This window comes from Microtus ochrogaster, chromosome 7 (assembly GCF_000317375.1).
Source record: "Microtus ochrogaster isolate Prairie Vole_2 chromosome 7, MicOch1.0, whole genome shotgun sequence".
NCBI lineage: Eukaryota > Metazoa > Chordata > Mammalia > Rodentia > Cricetidae > Microtus > Microtus ochrogaster.
In genome coordinates this window covers 65,200,002-65,211,009 of record NC_022014.1, presented here as the reverse complement: position 1 = coordinate 65,211,009, position 11,008 = coordinate 65,200,002, and the positions used below count along the sequence as shown (strand labels likewise).

At 46.9% G+C, this 11,008-nt stretch overlaps 1 protein-coding gene across 2 annotated transcripts in view; it reads right to left on the bottom strand.

Moving 5' to 3' along the window:
* The window catches only part of Trim25 (tripartite motif containing 25), a 20,920-nt gene that overhangs the window by 4,002 nt on the left and 5,910 nt on the right, over window positions 1-11,008 (bottom strand). For both annotated transcript variants that reach the window (XM_005350516.2, XM_026780121.1), the window contains exons 3-5: window positions 6,171-6,404; window positions 4,236-4,404; window positions 1,466-1,531 (exon numbers count right to left, since the gene is read on the bottom strand). In XM_005350516.2, the coding sequence (XP_005350573.1) occupies window positions 1,466-1,531; window positions 4,236-4,404; window positions 6,171-6,404 (469 nt within the window). The remainder of the gene's footprint in view (window positions 1-1,465; window positions 1,532-4,235; window positions 4,405-6,170; window positions 6,405-11,008) is intronic.

Below are 11,008 nucleotides of genomic sequence, written 5' to 3'. Positions count from 1 at the left end.
AAAAAAATAAAAAAAAAAAAAGAGTTCTCACAAGCAGTGTGTCCCACAGGAACCTCGCTTGCCTTCATTCCACGGGTCAATTGTTATTATTTTCAAAGTGAGGGGCCATACTATACTAGGTCCATCCTGTTCTTCCCCAGCCCCACATCCACATTCCCATTGACAGTGACGCCATCCCTGATGAGGGGAGGGAAACAGGGGTAAAAATCTAATGCTTGAAGTATGGGGTGGAAACAGTGTTCTTGTGCCAGGTGGTAGTGGTGGTGGCTTATGCCTTTAATCCCAGCACTTGGAAGGCAGAGGCAGGCAGATCTCTGTGAGTTCAAGGTCAGCCTGGCCTACAAAGCAGTTCCAGGACAGCCAGGACTATAGAGACACTCTGAAACAAACAAACAGTGCTCTGTCTTTTCTTTCTTTCCTTCTATTTTTCTTCCTTTCTTCCTTCCTTCCTTCCTTCCTTCCTTCCTTTCTTTCTTTCTTCTTTTTCCTTTTTTGAGACAGGGTCTCTCTACAGAGCCCTGGCTGTCCTAGAACTCACTATGTAGACCAGACAGGCCTCGAACTCACAGATGGAGCTTAAAAGTGTGTACCATCATGCCCTGCTTACTGTTTACTCTTTTTATAAATGAACCAATATACTGTACATGTGTTGAATCAAATTTTCACTGGTGGGGACAATTAGGAAAACATTTTCTTTGGCTCAGGGGGAGAGGCCAAGAGGGGAAAATAGTGAGAAACATGAGACCGGGGAGATGGCTCAGCAGGGAAAGCACTGGCCACGCAAGCATGAGGACCTGAGTTCAGATCTTGAGACCCCAGACAGTGCTCGATGGGGTAGCATGCACCTGAAATCCCGGCATTCTTACAGCAAGATGGACATAGGGGAATCCCGGAAGTGTTCAGGCTAGTTTGTCTGGCTTAGGCCATGGCAAACAAGAGACCCTGTCTCAAACAAGGTGGACGGTAATGACTGACACCCAAAGGTTAATTCTGACTTTCATGTATGCACGATGTGTCCACATTCCCACACACAAACTTGAACACACACACACACACACACACACACACACACACACACACACACACACTGAAAGACAGGAAAGATTTTTTTAAAAAGAGGGAGAAACAGTGCAATGACATTGTACATTAAAGCCGTTTGGGTAGAGAGCACACTTACTGGCTGCGCTCGGAGTATCTCAAATAGTTCTCAAACTCATGACAGCTTTGATGCCTTCACCATCCCACACAGCCAGTGTAGGTGGAAAAGTCACATTCCCTGCCCCAGTGGAGTGCATGCCTGGCCCTGTACCACCCGTACCCTGCCGCAGAACGTTTCTCCAGTTGAGACCCCAGTAAAGACTTGGGATGGGTTGTGACTGTCCAGAAGCCGCAGTGGCCGATGGAATGGTCTCACCTGTCAGTCACAGTCATACTGACCCCAGAGAGATGAGCGGAGGCTACTTACGTTGGGGCTTCTTCACAGGGCGTGTAGTTTTGGATGTGGACTCGGTACCATGACCTCCCACGTCACCTGTGACAGAGAAGAGGGGATGGCTGTATGGGACTCCTCTCCTCTCCACCAACTCCCAGAGCTAGGTTTGTCAAGGCTGTGGGTAGAACATTCACACAGACACACAGCTCGCCCACTGACCAGCCAGTTAGTTGCAAGAGACAGAAATTAAATGCTAAGAGGAGCAATCTGTTTGCTCCTTCTCTCTTCGGCTTAAAAGGCAGCTGGGGCGACGTCTCCTCCACAACACCCAATTCCGGGACTTCTCTGAGATTTGGTTTCTTTGGCCATCCATCAAAGATTCCAACTTGATGATGGCTGATGGGACCCTTGAATGAGGTCAAGGTGTCTGGCGTGGAGTGGAGACTAGGCCAATGTCAGTTTCTTGCCCACTGGCTCTTTCTTCCCTCCTTCAACAGGCTAGTCACTCACAGATTTACCCCATATGAAGTACTTCTAGAACCTTCCACAAAGGTGCCTCATTGTTCCTGTTTCAGAAGTCCTTCTGCAAGGACACTGGGCTGGCCACGTGAAATTCAAGGCCATCACCTGTTATTCAACAGGGATTTTACAAGCGAGTCAGGCTCTCAGGCTCTCAGGCTCTCTGCCTCTCTGTGCAACACCACGGGACAGCTTTTGACAACAGAACACAGCTCCACCCTTCACAGAAGGTCACCATCTCCAAGGGAGCTGGACTGGAATCGCCAGGAGCAGGAAAATGGCACCTATGTAAAGGATCCCAGAGGAAATGAATCCTGCTCTAAGGAGTGGGAACGGAGCTGGTAGGATGGCTCTGTGGGTAAAGGAGCTTGCCACCAAACCTGAGTTCCATCCCCGGGACCCACACAGTGGAAGGAGAAAACTGACTCCCACAAGCTGACCTCTGATCTCAACGCCTGTGTCATAGTGCACATGTCCACATACATACACATACAAAATGCATACACATTCAATATGCATACAGATAAAATAAATACATGTGTTTTCTTTTTAAAGGAGCGAGAATATTGGTACTGGAACCTGGCAGACAAATCTAATGGCTCAATGATTTCCACACAGTGAGAAGGAAGCCCAATGAGGGGGTGAATGTTCTATCATCAGCTTGGCAGAATCTAGAATCAACTGGAGGCGGCCCTTTAAGCATGCCTTGCGCCTGCGGAGGGTTATCAAGATTGCATTAGCTGAGGTGGAAAGACCTGTCCTGATTGGGATGCTGGACTGTTTCCAATGGAGGAATCAAGGTGAGCACTAACGTGCAAACAATTCGTTGCTCTTCTGACTGAAAATGTCATGTGACCAGCTGCTTCACACTCTGCGGCCTTGACATCGTGCCTGATGGACTGTGATGTGGGCTGGCGGCTCAAATAAACCCTTTCTCTCTTCAGTTGCTTTTGTCCGGATATTTGATCACAGCTACAGGAAACAAGTACAGATGCCTAACAAAACTAAAATGCCTAATGGTAAATTCCTTTAACCCAGTTACTTAGGAGCCTGAGGCAGGAGGATGCAAACTCAAGGCCAGCCTAGGCAACTTAAAAGATCCTTCCTCGATGCCAGGTATGGTGGCACACACCTTTAATCCCAGAATTTGGAAGGCAGAGGCAGGGGGATGTCTGTGGGTTCTAGGTCATTAGGTCAACTTTGTCTACATAGCAAGTTCCAAGACAGGCAAAGCCACATGAGAGAGGCCTTGTTTCAAAAAAAAAAAAAAAGATCCTGCCTTAAAATAAAAATGCTCAAAATGGCCATGGGTATAGATAGCACTTGTCTAGTGTATGAAGGCAGGTTCAGTTGTCAGTACAGCAAAGCCAAAGAATACAGTGAAACAGCAGAAAGGAATTAGCTGGTGAAGAATGGTGATGCTCCCAGCCAAGTGTGTCAGGAGGATATACACAAAGGTCCTGTGGCAGGAAGCATGGCACTGAGAGATAGGCTGTAGAGAGAAGTGTGAGGGCTTGGGGGACAGTTTCTAATCTGTCTTGACGGTCAAGGTCTGGTCTGTCACTTTAGGACAATGGAAAGCCCCCGAAGGAGTTAGGAGGAAAACAAGGTGACGTCTACATCTTGAAAAAAATCCTTCCTGGCGATAGCAGCAGATACAGGGGGACTTTGGAGGAAGCTTGCATGGTCACGGAGCACAGGTGATAGTCTCAGACAGCAGGCAGGTGGTGTCTGCACAGGACTTGGGGGCAGAGGCAGAAGAGAAAAAAAATTGATGGCTAGGTGTGGTGGTATCCACCTGTAATCCTAGTACTTGGGAGGTGGCAGACGGTCTGGGCCAATGGAGAGATCTTGCTTCAAACAACCAAGGATTGGGGTACAGGCTGGAGGTGGAGAGCTTGCCTGGCACACACTGGGATCGGTCCCCAGAACAGAGTGGTGGCAGCGGGGTGGGCATGTGTAAAGCAACCAAACACCATGGTGGCTGAGATGTGGAGGAAAAAAAGGGAAAGTTGTGCCAAAGAGGAACTTGAGGCTTCTCCGATCCTGGAGCTAGCCATCCGTCCCCGTCCACCAAACACGCTGGCTATCCAGGGTCGCTCGAAACCATCCAGAATTCATCAGACCACCAAGCCTTAAAGCTCTTTTTGGAAGGATAGCTGTGACACCAGGACATAGCAGAGTCACATCCAATGGAGAATGCAGTTTCAAGACTTCTGAAATTCCAGCCCCAGTGATCTGGATCACACCCTAAGGCACATGAGTGTTGGGTCACTGTCATTACCTGGGCCAATGGACTCCTCAGCCCTCTCCTGGAGCTGCTTGATGGAGCGCTTCAGATCATTCTTGAGGTCCATTGCTCCCTGGTAGACCGCCTTTATCAACTCATGGTCTAGGTCAATCTTGGGGATGTAGACTGGTTTCGTTGACACTTCTCGCAACTTTGCAGCTTTCTGGAACAAGTCAAGGTGTTAAGGACAGGCAATTCAAGGGAAGCTAGGGCCGGGCTCCATCCTCATCAACCCCACAAGATGTTTCCTACGACAACGAGTCCCTGACTGCTTCAATCACAAGCCCAAGGTCACCAGCAATTGAAGTGTTTTCTTAAGAACTGGAGATGGAGGCTGGAGAGATGGCTCAGCGGTTAAGAGCGCCAACTGCTCTTCCAGAGGTCCTGAGTTCAATTCCCAGTAACCACATAGTGGCTCACAACCATCTATAATGGGATCTGATGCAGACAGAGCACTCATACAATAAAAATTAAAAATAAAATAAAATAAAAACAAACAACTGGAGCCAGAAGGACCTCAGAGGTCACTTGTCTTACAAACCAGATAAAGAGGTCACATGGCAAGTGGCTTGCACAGAAACTATGCCAACGAGAGTCTCTGGAGCTCCTCCCTTCCTCCCAAGAGGTACAGGACACTCCAACCCAATAAAGCTCTAATGACGGTCAGGAATGTCTGATGGCATACAAGGTTGATCTAGGACATCTTCTATGGGATGGGAGTCGGGATGGGAATGCCATTGAACTTAAAAAGTTATCTCACTAACTTGAGTCCTTTGGAATGAAGGGGACTCAGACAAGGACTTTGAATCCTTTCCAGTTCTCAGACACAGGAATGAGCTCCCAGGGGCAGGAGAAAACCTTCACCAGGGCACCAGCAGGTATCACGCATAGAGGAAGTTCCATCACTCCTGTACTGAGCAGGGAATCTGGGTCCTGCACTGTCTAAGTGAGGGAGAAGGGGGGAGTGACAAGATGTGGCTTACAGCCAAAGGATATACAAAAACAAGGACATCTGAAATGACAGCATTAGCGCTGTGACGGAGTGGGACATTACGCTGCAGCACTAATAATGTGTAACACCAGAACCCAAGAGGGTGGACCTGGAAAAAGGACATAATCCACTGGGAAGATGAGGCCAACGTGGTGTTTACACTCAGGGGGAAGGGAGAGTGCAGAGCCTGTCCGGATAGCAAGGACCTCACTCATGGGCCACGCTAAGAAGCATTGGGCCAGACAGAGCAGGAAGACAGTGCTTCAGAAAGACATTTTCAGGGACCACGTGGGGAAGGACTAAGATGGTCCCAAGAGTCTCTTCTTACACACATACCCTCCGTATCCATCTCCTTGAGCACAGGGCAGAAGCACAGGAAAGGATGCTACTGCCCCAACAAACTTACAAGGAACAGATGAGGTACACCACAGGGACAATAAAGACATCAAACAAGCTGAAATAATTAATCAAAAGGGCAATTATTCTGCGTGGTCCAGGATACTAATTGGGTAAAAGACCTTACTAGAGGAACTTGGGCCTTCCTCGAGGGAAGCACAAGCTGCCAAGTCGAAAGAAAACCTCAGCAGACAGCCAGCAAGAAAGTGTACACTTGACCTACAGCCCTGAGGAACTCAAATTCCGATAGCAGCCAGGTGTACTTGGAAAACAACCCTGTGCTTCAAAATCAATACAGCCTAGCCTGTAGCTAGACTGTTTGATGCCCTGCCAACAATGGGGAAGCCATGTCCAGATGCTGAGCCAAGGGACCAATGAGATAATAATCAGCCCTTCTCTAAAGCCCGTCAGTTCAGGGGAGCTGCTGCAGAGCAAAAACAGAACATGTCTCCGAGACACTTCCAGCCCCAACTCCGTGAGGCTCAGACTGCTATCAGCTCTGGGAAGCTAACCCGCACGACAGCAGCCTTGGCCCGACTCACCTCCAGAAACTCAAACTCGTCCCCTTTGGCCAGGGTGAGCTCAACCTCTGCCTTCAGGTCCTGCATCTCATTCTTCTTCTTGACAAGGACCTGGTAGATGGTGTCCAACTTTCCGAAGACCCTCTTCTCCTCCTCCTTCAGCCTGCGTGTGGAGCCAGTCTCTGCCGAGTCAATGACGGCCTTCATCTCCACATATTCTTTTCTCAGTTGTTCCAGCTTATGGCTCATAGAGTCCTACAAGGCCAAGGTGAAGGGGCTCCTGTTAGACTGGTGGAAATGCTAAGGCTGCACACTGGGTGTCGGCAAGAGGGGAGCAAGCACCAGGAACTGCACGACACTTCATGGCACTTGGCAATGTCCCATCCACCTGGAGGAGATCACACCCCAAGACCCGGCAACCCCAATCCCTAGGCTAGGACGATACTCTTTTTTAAAAAAAAAAAAAAAAATTTATTTATTTATTTAGCATGTACACAGTATTTTAACTACATGTATTCCTGCAGGCCAGAAGAGGGCACCAGACCTTATTACAGATGGTTGTGAGCCACCATGTGGTTGCTGGGAATTGAACTCAGGACCTTTGGAAGAGCAGGCAATGCTCTTAACCACTGAGCCATCTCTCCAGCCCCCTAGGACGATACTCTTAAGCACCTTCCCTGAAAGCACATAGAAGGATGTTCACAAGTGCCGGGTGGTAATAGCACACACCTTTAATTCCAGCACTCCGGGAGGCAGAGGCAGGTGGATCTCCGAGTTTGAGGCCAGCCTGGTCTACAAAGTGAGTTCCAGGATGGCCAGGGCTTCACAAAGAAACCCAGTCTCAAAGAACAAAACAAAACAAAACAAAAAACAACAAATATTAACAAGAAAATCCAGGTGTGGTGACTCACAACTGTAATCCCAGCACTTGGGAGGCTGACACCGGAGGACCAGAAGTTCAAGGTCATCCTTGGCTGCCTGGCCTACTTGAGGGCAGCTTGGGCTGCATGTGACCCTCATCTCCAGACTGGGGTGGGGGAGGAGGGGAGACAACTGTTCACAAGCAACACTGTCTGACACAGCAAAAGCGAGCTGTGGTACATGTTTATTGTCCCAGTTCTTCTGGGGATTGAGGCAGGAGGGTCGCTTGAACCCAGATGTTTGTGTCTGGGCTACAGAGTAAGACTATCTGGGGGTGGGGAACCTGAACATAGGAGAGACGATGCAAAGACTGAGAACTGATCATAGGACGGAACATTAAACAATAAACGAGAGGTCGGTGTGGATCCATCTCCACCGGGGAAAAACACAGAAGCAGAAGAAGCAGAAGAAGCAGTATGGTTCTTTTCACACAAAGCTCAGACATTAACGAAGTGGTGGCATTTGTTATTAAGGAATGCACACCCACACAGACATGCATATAGGAAGCATATAGGGATGAATGAACAATTCAAGATGGTGATTCTTCCTTGAAACTGAATAGGGTATAAATATAAGGTAGAAACAGGGGTGGAAATACACTGCAGATATTAACTTTTTTCTATTTTTTATTTTTCGAGACAGGGTTTGTCTGCATAGCCCTGACTATCCTGGAACTTACTATGTAGACCAAGATAGCCTTAAATTCAGAGATCCACCTGCCTCTGCCTCCCAAGTGCTGAGATCAAAGGTGTGCGCCACCGCTGCCAGGCTGGGATACTAATTTCTTAAGGCAGTTCCTAGTAAATTTTTAAAAGAAGGCATGAAACAATTTCAAAAAGTTCCTAAAGATGGTCATTCCCTAGAACTCTCCTTTTGAGTGTTACATGTGGCTTCTGAGCTTTTGAAAAATTACAAGAGGAAATGTGTCATGATTCGTGAGTAGACACTAGATTTAAAAACTTGATACCACCAGGTGATGGTGGTACACGCTTTTAGACCCAGAACTTGGGAGGCAAAGGCAGGTGGGATCTCTATGAGTTCAAGACCAGCATGGTTTACAAAGCAAGTTTCAGGACAGCTAAGGCTATTATACAGAGAAACCCTATCTCAAAAAAAAAAAAAAAATCAGAGGTGCCTGGGATGATTCTGGTAGACTGTGTTGCTTCAACAGTCATATTTTTGAACAAACTTCTTGGGTAACTGTAATAGTTCAGAATCAAACATAACAAATAAAAATATACACTGTACACCCAAAGAGTAGAACTTAACTTTTTAAGAACTGTTACATTAATCATTAAATTTTTGTTTGTTTGTTTTGTTTTTTGAGACAGGGTTTCTCTGTAGCTTTGGAGCCTGTCCTGGAACTAGCTCTTGTAGACCAGGCTAGTCTGGAATTCACAGAGATCTGCCTGCCTCTGCCTCCCGAGTGCTGGGATTAAAGGCGTGCGCCACCACCGCCCGGCATAATTATTAATTATTTTGTTGTTGTTGTATGCATACAGCCCGAGGAGGTCAGAGAACAGTTTCTGGAGCTGGTTCTCCTTTTCCACTAGCCTTGGGGACCAAACTCAGGTTGTCAGGCTTGCACAACAAGCACCTTTACTCACTGAGCCATTTCACTGAGCCTCCACTCTGAACCCAGCCCTTCACTCCACCTCCTCTTGTGAACACCAGCATCCTTCAGTGCTCATTTCCTCCTATGCTCTTTGTAAGAGAACACCCCAGGAGTGTCAAGCAGGTACAGAGCTTCTCAGACAACATTTCCCAGACTATCCTGAAACTAGGTTTGCCCAGGGTGGCTAAATTCCTTCCAGTGTGGCAAGGCTAGAAGTGGTATGTTGTAACACCACAATGATTGCTTAAAAGGAAATTGCTTGTTGTTGCTATCTTCCATCTTGTTCCCCTTTTCCCAGGCTAGAGCAAGCAGGTAAGGGTGACCCAGAATCCCAAACCCTACAGACATGTTAATAGTATTATTATTATTATTTGCCTTGGAACAATTCTTTTCTATACTATGAATATGTCTTACTCTCATGGGTTAATAAAAGTTGACAGGCCAGCAGCTGGGCAGGAAGTTAGGCAGGAAAAACAAATTGAGACTGATGGGAAGAAGGAGGGTGGGGGTCAGGACACCAGCCAGTTACCCAGAAAGCAAGACATGCTGCAGTACATAGAGTAATAGAAATGGGTTAATTTAAATGTAAAAGTTAGCTAGTAACAAGCCCGAGCTATCGACCAAGCATTTATAGGTAATATTCAGCCTCTAAGTATGTTATTTGGGAGTGGGTGGTTAGGACAGGAAATGTCCGTTTACAATTATTATTATTATTATTACTACTATTATAGAAAAGCTAGGTACATTCCAGTTTGCAATGGGCCACCTTTGCCTAGCTTAGCACGTAAACCCCTTCCTCCTACCTTGGGGCACAGAGGCACTATTGTCTTGTCACTACCTAACAACAAACCCTTCTGCCAATAAATCCTTAATACATGTTACAGTCTGTGAAATCCTGGATCTGCCAACCTCTTTGTTCTTCAATACCTTCCTCCTTGGCAGCCAGTTTCTATGATAGTCTTTGGCTTTTCAGAAAGAAAGAAAGAAAGAAAGAAAGAAAGAAAGAAAGAAAGAAAGAAAGAAAGAAAGAAAGAAAGAAAGAAAGAAAGAAAGAAGGAGGGAGGGATCCATCTTCAATCAAAGACATGAGAGCATCACACTGTGGAGCAGTAGAACAGTACGATGTCTGTGTGGGGCAAAGCTACGCTACAGGTCAAAGGTTACTTTGGTGTGGGCTTCAACTGTTAAACCAAACAACCAACTACCTTGTTGGAGTCCCTGCACTTGGTGGTATCCTCATCCTAGGGTTAGCCTGCCCTCCAACCAATGCTCATAATTCTACCTCCCCCTCCCCCGTAGGTCTCACAGACTCCTCAGAGTTGTGGTTCTGCTATGGTGGTGGGAAGTTGAAAGTTGCATCTCCACCAACACAACTGAAGTCAGACAGGTCAGTTGGTGATAGAGCTGGTATCGGCACCTGAATTTTAACAAAGGTACGATGCTGCAGCTCAGCAACGGTATTCTCAAAAATCTAGCTCCTTTCTTTCACTCTAAAGGTAACTGGGCATTGGAGAGGTGGCTCGGTGGTTAAGAACATTGCCTGCTCTTTCAGAGGACCCAGTTTGGTTCTCAGCAGCCATATGGAGGCTCATAACGGGCTGTAACTCCAGCGCCAGGGGATCTGACACACTCTTCTGGGCTCCACAGGCACTAAGCACAGTGTGGCACACACATATAAACAGGCAAAAAAAACACCCATGCACATAAACTAATTTCAAGACAGGGTTTGTCTGAGTAGCAGCTCTGGCTGTCCAAGAACTTGCTTTGTAGACCAGGCTGACCTTGAACTCCCAGAGACCTGCCTCTGCCTCCCAAGCACTAGGATTAAAGGCTGAGCCACCAAGCCTGGCTAGTTTAATTTTTTTTTTAATGGGAAATGGATAATAAATCTGCCACTGATTTAACATGGCAACATGTCCACTGCGAACCTATGATACTTCTTTCTTGGTGTTTTTTCCTGTATATCCTGTGAGTTAATGTCGGACAGCCAAAACATCCACCCACATCCTAGAGTCTGTGAATATAGCCTCGGTTAGAACAAGGATCTTTGCAAATGTACTTAAATTAAGAGATCATCTTAAGCTAGCCAGGTAAGCCTTGAGTTCTTATAAATGGAAGCGAAGTCACAGAAGGAAAAGATTGATGCAGCCACAAGACAAGGAAGACCAGAATTTCTTGAAGCTGGAAGGAGTCTCCCCAGACATATTTCTTTTCTTTTCTTTTCTTTTCTTTTTTTTTTTTTTTTTTTTTTTGGTTTTTCGAGACAGGGTTTCTCTGTGGTTTTTGGAGCCTGTCCTGGAACTAGCTCTGTAGACCAGGCTGG